Below are 11,279 nucleotides of genomic sequence, written 5' to 3'. Positions count from 1 at the left end.
TCAGACGTAGAGGATGACGCTGCTGTCTGCGGGACAGTGAAGGCCGTCGGTGGAAGGGTTCAGGGCTCGGCAGGAGGGGGGCTGTGGCGGCCGGCAGCTCTTCGGGTGCGGCGAATCGCAGTCGTCCGACGTCAGCTCTGCGATGTCGTCCGACTGTGTGTCCGACATCTCCAGGTCGCTGCGGATGCTCTCCGGCTGCGCCAGCGTCACGTCTCTGAGCCCCTCCCTGACTGACGCGCCCAGTGACAGCGCCAGCGCAGAGCCGGACAAAGCCCCGCCCCTTCTGGAGCTGCAGTCCTGAGGCTCCTCCCCTCCGGAGGCTGTCGCCATGGCAGCAGCTGGGGCGAGGTCCTCTTCGCTGGTCAGGCAGAGATGGCTGGGTTTGGTCTCGATGTCCACCTGGATCTCCAGGTTGGTGCACTCCCTGTAGATGGGGGGGGGGGGGGGGACATCATCTTCATACAGGGAATGAGAGGTTCTGAAAAGGTTCTGAAAGGTGGCAGCACGTCCAAGTAGTAGATAGTCTGAGAGAAACACCCACACAGACCCACACAGACCCACACAGACCAACACAGACCCACACAGACCCACACAGACCCACACAGACCCACACAGACCAACACAGACCCACACAGACCCACACAGACCCACACAGACCAACACAGACCCACACAGACCAACACAGACCAACACAGACCCACACAGACCCACACAGACCAACACAGACCAACACAGACCAACACAGACCAACACAGACCCACACAGACCCACACAGGAGGAACCGAACCCGCCTGGAGTCGAACCACGTCGATCCGAGCTCCACTGCCGTGGTCATACTTTTGTGTGAACGTGCTCTCACCTGTCAGGCAGCGTGTAGGAGGAGATGATGGATCCCGCCATCCCTCGGGTGCTGGCACAGTCGCTCCTGGCGCCCAGGCTGCCCGTCTCCCTCTGGGCGGACTCTTTGTTCAGCTCGGCGGCCTGCAGCTCCGACCTGCTGGAGGACCGCAGACGTTCACGCCGGTCGGGGTGCCAATCAAGCCGCTCGTCGCCTCGCGTCTCGTCCTCACCTGCCGTACTTGCCCGTGCGGGCTCCCAGGGCGCCGCCGGCCAGTGCGTTGAAGTGCGGCGTGTCGCCCGCCGTCCCCGGGACCACGGACAGCCCCTCGCTGGGGAGGTGGTGCTCAGGCCACTGACGGCCCCGTCCAGGCTGCTCTCTCCGAGGCTCGGGGACTTCAGGGCTCGCCAAGCGTCCGCCACTGCACAGCGGAGAAGGTGGATTCATATTTAACACCGACGGCGTCGTTTGTTTATTTGGACATCATGTCGTACATAGCAAACAAAAACATAAACAAAGTTTGTGCTGGAGCGGTCAGTGGCCTGACTTTTATTATTAGAATGTAAAGGTAGTAAAAGAAGAACGACATGAATAAAACGGACAAAATGAAAGTAGCTGGTGAGGAAAGAACACTGCATGGCATACTTTGGAGTACCGTAATTACATGAGTATTTGCGCTATCTGAAAACGTCAAGCGGCTCCTGAAAGCTGAGAAGTTGAACTTCACAGCCACGTTGCTGTCATTACGGTTAATGACTCACTGACATCTGTCAACAGAGAGAGTGGGATTACCGTAATGACAGCGACGTGGCTGTTCTCCTTCTTCTAGCTCCTTTTTCACACTAGGGAGATGAACCGTGTGTGTGTTCTGAGCTTTCGTCAGCACAAATAATCATGTAATTACGGTACTCTAAAGTATGCTCATGTGAATGAGCATACTGAATGAGTTCAGAGCCCAGAAGATCCTCACCGGTGATTGGTCCGTCATCCTCATCGAAGTCGATCCGTACGCCCCGCCCCTTCCCTCTGCTCACGCCGCAGCCGCCCCCCCCGGCACAGAGAGATGGGCACCACCCCGTACACGTACGCCAGCATGATGGGCACGCCGATGCCTGCGGAGAGGAAACCACGAACCCTTAGAACACGACGACGGAGGAGGAACGCCGAGCAGAGAGCGGCGCTTCTTACCCACGCTGACAGCGGCGATGACGGGGGCGGTGATGATGGACAGGGCCACGCCCCCCGTGATGGCCAGGTTCCTTCTGTGACGAGACGTCTTCTTCAGCTCGTAGTGAGCGTGGATCTGCAGGAGGAAGGAAGGCGCTTTGAAGGCTGTGATCAGGGGAGTCTTCAAAAATCAGAATCGCGTCAGAGTGGACAGAAACGTCCGATATCCGACAGGCGACAGGAAATTCTGGACGTTTCAGGAGCAGAAACTGTCTGTGGAGTTGCGATATTGTGAAATCTGACTCTGTTTCTCACTCAAAACGTCCCACATCGTCTGAATGCTTTGACTGAAATGTCCACATGAGGGCGCTACAGCACTCAGTATGCAGCATACAGCATAGGACACAGGACGTCCTCCTCCAGGGGCATTGTCAAAGGCTCCAGTATGTTTTTCAGGCGTTGTGGATGAACATACAGGAACACACGGGCGACAGGAAACTCCTGCTCTGAAACTCTGCATCTGAACCAACCAAAGCTGGGGACCACGTTCATGAGACTAGACTGGACTAGAAACAAAGAGGAGGAGAAACTGTAATGTGTTTCTTTCCATCCTCGGTGACCCGTGACAGAATGTGAAGCTGCGTCAAGACGCTGAGGTTCACCGGTGAGGTGTGTGTTCACGTTGACACACACCTATTACACGGTACGTCACGTACGTCGGCTCCTCTGACGAGCTCAAACCACTTCCTGTGTTGAAAAGGACGACGACGTCTGGAAACTTGAGAGAGTTGGGGTTGTAAAGTGTGGATTGTGACGCAGGGACGGTGGCTCTGTGGTTTTCGTGTGTGTGTGTGTGGTGTCAAAAGAAAAAAAAAGAAAGTCCCTCAGTTTCACATCTGAGTCAGTGGAACCGACCTGACGACCAGGACCTGGACAACAACCTCCCCTCATGACATTTAGTCTGGATCTTTTCTCTGAATGAGAGGTAGACCAGGGCCACAGTGGCGTACAGACTAAATTACGGTGAATGTCATCCAGCCATCCATTCATTCATCTTCTCGGCTCTCGGACGTGTCCGACTCTTTCTCACCTTACGCCCCACGTAGACGGGGATGCCGATGACCATTGCGGGGACGGCGATGCCCGCGATGAGGGTGATGCCGACGGGAGCTCCGATCAGCGTTCCCAGCTGCCACAAGATCTTCTTCTTCCTGCTCCAAGGCTTCTTCCCCCAGAAGGTACAGCCAGACGGACTGAGGGACGGGAAACAGCCGAGGGTCAAGACACGGAGCCCGAGCGGTGACGTCCGGGGCAGACGACCCCTGGTGGATCTACCTGAGGTAGTGCAGGTCGGAGATCTCCTTCATGCAGAGCCAGCAGAACTCACAGCCGCAGACGGCGCACGTCATGTGATTACAGCTGCCGTCGTTCATCTTGATGATGTAGGCGCCGCAGCGGGGGCAGGGCTTGATGTCGTCAGCTGAGGACACAGAGCGTTCTGATTGGCTGAACGAATCGCGGTCAGTGTGTGACGGCTAGCTAGCCAGCTGCCAGTTAGCTTAGCATAAAGAAGAAGAAAGTCAACACGTTTTGAAATCGCTGAGAGGCAGAAAAGAAGAATGATCCGCTGTTGAATTCAGTCCTAAAAACAGCTGGAGTGAAATTTATTTGTATTTATGTCATTATTTATTATATAACCTATATTTATTTTATTTCGCTGAATACTGATTCTTACAGCAGCTAGTTTGTAAAAGTTTTATTCGAGATTGTATTAAATTCTTATTTTACGTAGTTATTTGTTTTTTATCTATAACTTTGACTATTATTTGACAATTATTATTATATTTAATATAGTTTTAGCTACATATTTTTATTTATTTTAAGTATTTTTTTTCATTTCATGTTTTCATGATTGTTTGATTACATATCATTTTAGTTTGTTTTTATTATTTCTATTATAGTATAGTATTAGTATCAGTAACATTAATATTCAATTATTTTCTTATTCTGATCTTAAAGCTCTTTCTTTAGCAGGATTTAACCGGCTCTGTTGTTTAACCTTAAAGGAAGCGTCATCGACGCCATGAACTCAGAGACCTAAATCTTTACTCCTTTTTCCATCTCTTCTGCTGGAGGAATCAAAGCCCATTAGACAAAATGGATTCAGGTTGGCCCCCTGATGCTTTTTAAAGGGAAAAAGCCAAAAGAATCAATTGAATGAGTTTAAACTCTCAATGCTGCAAATGCTCTCTGCTCTTTAAAGGACATTCTGACATAATGTGTCTGTGTATTTTCTGTCTCCTCTTGTCCTCGTCCAATCCCTTCCACGCGACGAAGCAGCGGCTACAACCTGATTGCCGCGCAGACAGACGGGGAGCGGCCGACTGGGGATTTTTTTTTTGTCTATGACTCAGTTTGGGCTTTTTGGATTGTTGTCAGTTTTGAAATCTTGGCATAAAGAAAGCAGCAGACTGGAAATGGCGAAATAAGGCAGGAGAGAGGAGACGGATGAAAGACATTTGGGAGGATTTTCTTCAGAAGACACTCAATCAGAAAAGGGATTGGAGACGCACACGTGACATGTTGTAGACACGTTTGTGTCTGTGAGGCTCCGGCTGGTTTAAGAACAGAAGGACCACATGTCCTCGTAGGTTCTGTTTGCTTCTGTCCTTCGCAAATCACAGTTTATGCTGATGCAGGCTGTGTGGGGTTAGCTAAACCGCACCCTACGCCGTTAGCTACACCGTTAGCTAAACCGCACCCGACGCCGTTAGCTACACCGTTAGCTAAACCGTTAGCTAAACCGCACCCTACGCCGTTAGCTACACCGTACCCTACGCAGTTACCTACACTGTAGCCTATAGAGTTATCTACACTGTTAGCTACACCGTAGCATACACCGTTGTTTTACGTATCTACATATTCTACAACGCTGTAGACTATGCCATTACCTACACTGTGCCCTACACGTTACCAACACCGTACATGCGATGTACGGCTGAGGGTGTATCATGGAGTGGTGGTTGGAGGGCAGCGGGGTGGGGGGTAGGGGGTGGAGCAGCAGGGTGGGTCGTGGACGTGCTCAGGTACTCACCGGGTCCCTGCTCCTGCGTGTAGCTGGGCGAGTGGTTGCTGTGGGTGTGCAGAGATTGCGCCCTCTGCTGGCGGGCGGAGTCACAGGTCTGGTTCGGGTGCCACGGCTGCTTACAGTGGTAGCAGAACTCGGCGCCGCAGCCCTCTCTGCGGCACACTAACCTGGGACAGCTGGCACAGCCCGAGGCGATGACAGCAAACCTGAACACAGGGAGCAGATGTAAATACTCGATCCGATTCGATTGGAACGGAATTGTCTCAGTTCAATTTGATTCAATTGTTTTTGATTCGATTCAGTTTGATTTGTTTATTCATGTCACCAAATCCCTTGACATCCCTTGGCTTTACAATCTGACCTTAGACCCTTGATAAGAGGAAGGAAGCATCAGACGGTCAGATACTTGTACATACATCCAGTACTTCACACATGAATTACAGGACAGGGAATGAGGAGGAAGAGGAGACGGAGGAGGGGGGAGTTTGCAGTGCTGACACGCTGCGTGCTCAGACAGCCGTCAGCGCTTGATGGACAACCACCTGGGAGTCCTGCTGAGCCTGGAGATGTAATTCAGCGACACACAGACGGATGCGCACGAGCAGCCGGTGGTGTTTGCCACCAGGATGAGGTGGACGCATGTCAGTCAATAACAGAAGCCCAACGTCCACACAACATGAGCTCTGGGACCAGCTAACGTGTATCGATCACTTTAATTAAGTCCCGACTCCTGTTACCCCTGGCAACCTTCCCTCTGTCGCATCCATGGTCGCCATAGCAACTGACAGGCTGAGGAGACGGCGGAGGACCACTCTTTGTTCTCACTTGACACCCCGGCGTGCCAGTCACACAGACGGAGACCCGCTGGTCCGATGGATCAAAGAGGAATCAAACGTTTGTCAGGACGTTTCAGGACGTAACGATACACTCTGTCCTGAATGATGGAGGATGTCACCGAGTTCTGATGGTTGGAGATTGTCAGGTCCCAATGTGATTCCTGGAACATGACCTAGTGCGCATGCGCCAGATTCTTCCTGCTGAATTTGTCCCACAGATACGAGACAGAACGCTTTACGGCAGGAGCCAGCACTTTTTTAACAAAAGTCAGACAATAGTCATATAGTGTGAAAACAGAACAATTATCAGTATCGAGAACAAAACGCACAAATCAGACTGAAATACATCATGTGATTTTTTTCTTAGAGATGAGATGATTTAATTTAACATACAAACGTGAGGGTTTGTCATTTGATAATTTAGATTCATGGATTTGGGACTTATTCTGATACTTATTCATTTATTTTGGCGGGGCAGGGGTGACTCTGAACGGGTCTTAAATGGGGACTGGATAGTATGTGAGGGTGAGGAGTGGTACGCTGCAGTATGGGGTCGTAACCTATAGTCCAGTACGTTGTTGGTTCATTTTCAGTTGCCTCCTCTGTCTCATCCTGTATTACACACTTTCATGACTCAGCCCGTCCCGCGTCATTTAGTCACTAAAGGACACGGTACCATGCACAGGCACAGTGAAACAAAACACCCATGATACAAAATGTCAGTATCATTACTGTGAACGTCCTGATTCACGTACTATCTGACAACATGTCTGTTTTGTAAGCAGACACACGACTTCTGTGTCAGTGAACGATGTCTCTGTTTCAGTCATTTACTGAATCATAGTCAGGATAGAGAAAACAGGTCACGTTTGCGTAACTGGCCGATGGGTGGGTGAGAACATTACATACACACACACACACAACTTCTCAGCGCCAAATCCTTCTATCTTTCTTTTTTTTTGCAGAGGGAATTCACTCCTCCAGTTGTGTTCATGTTGGAGCCTGCTCTGCTCTGCGGCGTCTCAGGTGTGTGAGCGCTCGCAGCTGTTTGTTGTAAATACTAACTGGGACTTGGGTGATGAGTCACTGCTGATGACATCCCAGTAAATACGTAGGCCAGCATGTGGCCTCCATTGACGCACACACACACACGATAGATGTGGTCAAACTGTCCCCTTTGTTCTTCTCCTGACCTTTGCAGCATAAAAGTTCTTCCTGATTCTACTCTGACCCACTCCAACACCACCAGAATGTCCTGTGTGTAAACACACACACACACCACACTGCAGTTTTTACTTCCATTTTCAGATGAACTTGGACACGATCATTCTGGGGTTTGAAAGCATCTGAGGAGACAGGAAGTAGACATTGATACCTGCCTCCAACACACACTTTCATTTGTGAGAAGAAGAAGAGTCAAGCTCAGTTTCCTGATCGAAGCAGTCGAATGCACCAGAACGAGTTTGAATCCCCGACAGGATGAAGTAAAACACGTTCCTCTGGCCGATGCAGGAGGATCGGAGGTGGAAACAAACTCCTTCCCCGAGTGTTTCTTTGCACAACCACAGCGCAGGAACGTCCGTGAATATCTGTCCCACACACTCACAGGCAGACAAACACAAACACGGTGAATCACTGCGGCTTTCTGTGATCAAACCGACGCCTCTCATTTGTTCCAGAAACCTGGCGAGAGCTCATCTACCTACAATCGGACCTTCTCCGCTGCTCCCCCTTCGACCTCCACAGCTTGTCTGTCCTGTCTGTACAACACATGACACAACGTGTGTGTGTGTGTGTTCACATCCCGTCAATGAGCAACGGATCTGATGATGTGCAAGAGGAAGAGAAAATGGGCCAACGCAAGCATTAAAAAAAAAACCCACACACACCTGAGGAACAGTTCAAAGACCTTTGACGTTTGATCTGTTGTCCGATGCAGGAGTTCGAGGTGTCAGGTGGGTTTTTTTCCTTCTCTCTGACCTGAATGATGAGAAGCTCTTTCACAGAAATGAATCTTCCTGTTTCTGATGAAGTGTTTTAACTTCTCGTTTGACAAGCAGAAGTTCAAGGGTCCTAAATCAGCACCCTGAGGTGCCACCTGATCAGTCAAAACCTCATCCTGCTTCTCAAATGTCATTGTTTTATATATTTCAAACTCACATAGGTTTTGTTTCCACCAGAACAAGTGACCTGATGACGTCCCGTTTACCAAACGATCAGTCAGCTGCTGTGTAAACTAGAAAAGCACTCTAATGCTCCCAAACTACTGAAGACACAACGAGTCCTTCAGACACGCCGCTACAATCTGGTGTCAGTTCACCTCTTGATCTTCATTCGCTGCCTGAAAATCCACAAGCACCATCACGTTTCCTGTTCTGGAACTCAGTCTGGACCCGGCTCAAAGTGATGTTACAGAACCTACAGCCAATGGATCCTGTATTGTTTTGTCATGAATTGGAGGTTAAGACAACAGGGAAGGTTCTTACCCGCAGTCGGGCGCCGGACACCACCTGCAGTCCGGGTCAGAGGCCAGGCACCTCCGCAGCAGGAACTCCTCATATTTGTCCAGCAGGGCGGCGTCGTCCAAGATGTCGGCCACCTGCCTGGGCGCCAGTCGCTCGGCGCACTCAGGGCAGCTGAGCTGGACGCGGCTCTCGGTGATCTCGATGCGGAGGTACTGGCGCAGGCAGCAGAGGCAGGAGCGGTGGCTGCACCCCAGCAGCTCGGGCAGCTGGTCGGCGGGCTGGCGCACCAGGCACAGGGGGCACTCCAGCAGCTCAGCATCCCCGCACGACGGCGCTCCGCCCGGGGACGGCTGGCCGGAGGAGCGGGGCTTGGAGGGCGTATCGACGGCGGCTTCCTGGGGCACCTTGGCGACAGCGGTGGCGGCTGTGGGCATAGCAGAGGCAGGGGAAGGCACCGAGCCCAAGGCCGAGGGAAAGAGCTGCGGCTGGGTGAGGTGAGCGTGGGATAAAGGGGGGGGCCGCCCCTCCTTTGGGGGCTCTGGTGCCTCTAGAGCCCCGTTTGCTGTGGAAGAGGCTGTGGAAGGAGATGCGGCCCTGGCGTTTGCCTGCCGCTCGGCACTTTGGGTTTGGAACGCCGCTGACTGAGGAGTGAGGCGACTCCGAGTCCTTTTCTGATCCCATTTTCCAGAACAGGGTCGGCTCACAAACTCTCACACAAGGGAGGATCTGTCCTCTGTGAAAAGCCAAACCGGAATGCAAATGAAAGCGAGGCTCCGGGAGGAGAAACTCGTGTCACGTCGTTCTCCTTTCTTGTAGAGAAAATAAAAATGAAAGTGAAAAAAAACCCCAAACTCTTTCAGCCGTTTGAGTTGATCAGCTCTCTCATCTCCCTGGCTGATGCTCAGGTCAAACACCGGTGTGGTTCTCCCAACGTCGGTTTGAGGGAACGATTCTCCTTCACAGCAGAAAACACACGGAACGTAACAGAAGAAATCCACAGAGTCCAGTCCGGATGTTGCAATAAATCCTCAGCTGCGACTCGATTCTCCTCAGCTGAACTCCTCTGCTCGTGTTCTGCGCTGGCCTCAGTGAATCTGTGTTCTGTGTGAGGAGGAAGAAGAAGAGAGCAGGAAGTTAACACAAAGAGCATGCTCCGTGTGACACGCCGCTCTCATCCTGGCTGCTCTTCACTCTGAGTTCTCCACTGATCATCATCTGTCTGTGTGTGTGTGTGTGTGTGTGTGTGTTTCCTCAACAGTGACACAGGTGACATCATTGACGCGTCTGACCAATGGCGTGTTGATGTGGAACCAGTCTCTCTCTATCTCTTCATCACGCTGAGCACCGCAAGCTCTCCTTCCACTTCACACTGCGTTGCTAGTGCTGTTACCATGGCGACGCTCACTATGAGCGAGGCAAACAGCGATCCACTCAGTGACTCTGACACTTGTACACACACGATCACACACAGAGTGGGTATAAGTACACTTCCAAATGCACGAACACACACGCACACAAACATAAAAGTGACACACAGTCGCACACACATATAATTACACACATAGGTACACTTACACACGCACACAAACACATTGTCATAAAGCAGGTTTTTGTTTGTACATCTACACACACACACACACACACACAACAAAGCACAAACTTTCACACATGCATTATTAAATGAGCTTTCATTCACACTGACACACACACACCAATAAACACACACACAAGTAATAATTACATGTGCACACGCGTGCGCACGCATGCACGCATACACACACACACACACATTTGTGTGATAATTATATCCTGTGTCTCCACTTCAATTACCGACTGTGTGAGCTGAGTTTGGGATTCTACGAGACACGTAAACGCTCTGACGTGTTATGTAGCTGCATGTTATCACCTCTTGGTGTGTGTGTGTGTGTGTGTGTGTGTGTTTGCAGGCATGTTCCAACACACCGCTGCCATCGAGCTCAGAACAGAATCCACACAAACTGAGTCAGAAAACAATGTTCATGCTCAGGAAATGACCGATCCTCAAACGTGATTAGAGCCGACTCTGGAGGAACCGCTGACCCAGTAAACGTTAGGAGAATGTGCGTCTGGCAGGTCTGATTGACAGATTCGCTGACCAATCAGTGAGCAGCTCGCAGACGTCTGATGACGAGAACCTTTGTGTTAACAGACAGACCCACTAACCACTGGTCCACAGAGACAGTCCACTGCTGCTGTTGTGGAGTTCTAGACACAGATGATGAAAATGAGGAAGAATCCTTCAACAGATTCCTGGATCCAGATGGTTCTAGAACACCACCAACATTTAATCATCTGGTCCTGGTCCGTTAGCAGACGTTACTGAACATTTCATTACAATAAATGTACATCTTTTGGAGTTATTTTGCTGACCGACAGACAGACAGATGAAATGAAAACAGAACCTCCCGTGACCTCTGTCACACACACACACACACACATCTGAATTCCCATTAACCATTTGACCGTTTTTTAGATTCATTTCCAAAATCCACTTCAGCCCTCAAACTCGTCTGACACTCTGACAGGAAGGAAACCGCCTGGTGACCGCGACCGAGCACATGAGTGACGCTGGAAACACAAACACACACACACAAACATTTGTACTCACGCCCACAGACTGTAACAACACGCACGCACGTCCATTAGCCGTTACCATGGCAACCCCTCACCCACCCTCTGAAGGTCAAACTGGGCCTTCACCAAAATGTATGTGTATAAAAAGCTTAAATCCACCCGCCCACCTGCTGAGTGTGTAATAGACCTGCATCCGCTGCGCCCTGGGCATCCACACACACACACACACACACACACACACACACACACACACACACACACACACACACACA

The 11,279-nt window shown here is 50.7% G+C and overlaps 1 protein-coding gene across 1 annotated transcript; it reads right to left on the bottom strand.

Annotated features, from left to right (window-relative positions):
* Nucleotides 1-9,075, bottom strand: LOC144739906 (E3 ubiquitin-protein ligase RNF19B-like). The gene is given in 12 exon segments (XM_078622786.1): nt 1-424; nt 860-994; nt 1,071-1,176; nt 1,179-1,259; nt 1,809-1,887; nt 1,889-1,950; nt 2,027-2,141; nt 3,096-3,258; nt 3,341-3,485; nt 5,100-5,299; nt 8,416-8,918; nt 8,920-9,075. Coding segments are annotated over 12 exon segments (2,169 nt in total).
* Between the last annotated feature and the right edge of the window lie 2,204 nt (nt 9,076-11,279).

This window comes from Lampetra planeri, unplaced genomic scaffold (assembly GCF_965212315.1).
Source record: "Lampetra planeri unplaced genomic scaffold, kcLamPlan1.2.h2 scaffold_1782, whole genome shotgun sequence".
NCBI classification, from domain to species: Eukaryota; Metazoa; Chordata; class Hyperoartia; order Petromyzontiformes; family Petromyzontidae; genus Lampetra; species Lampetra planeri.
Note: the sequence above shows the minus strand (reverse complement) of the source record. Positions and strands in the feature narration are given on the sequence as shown.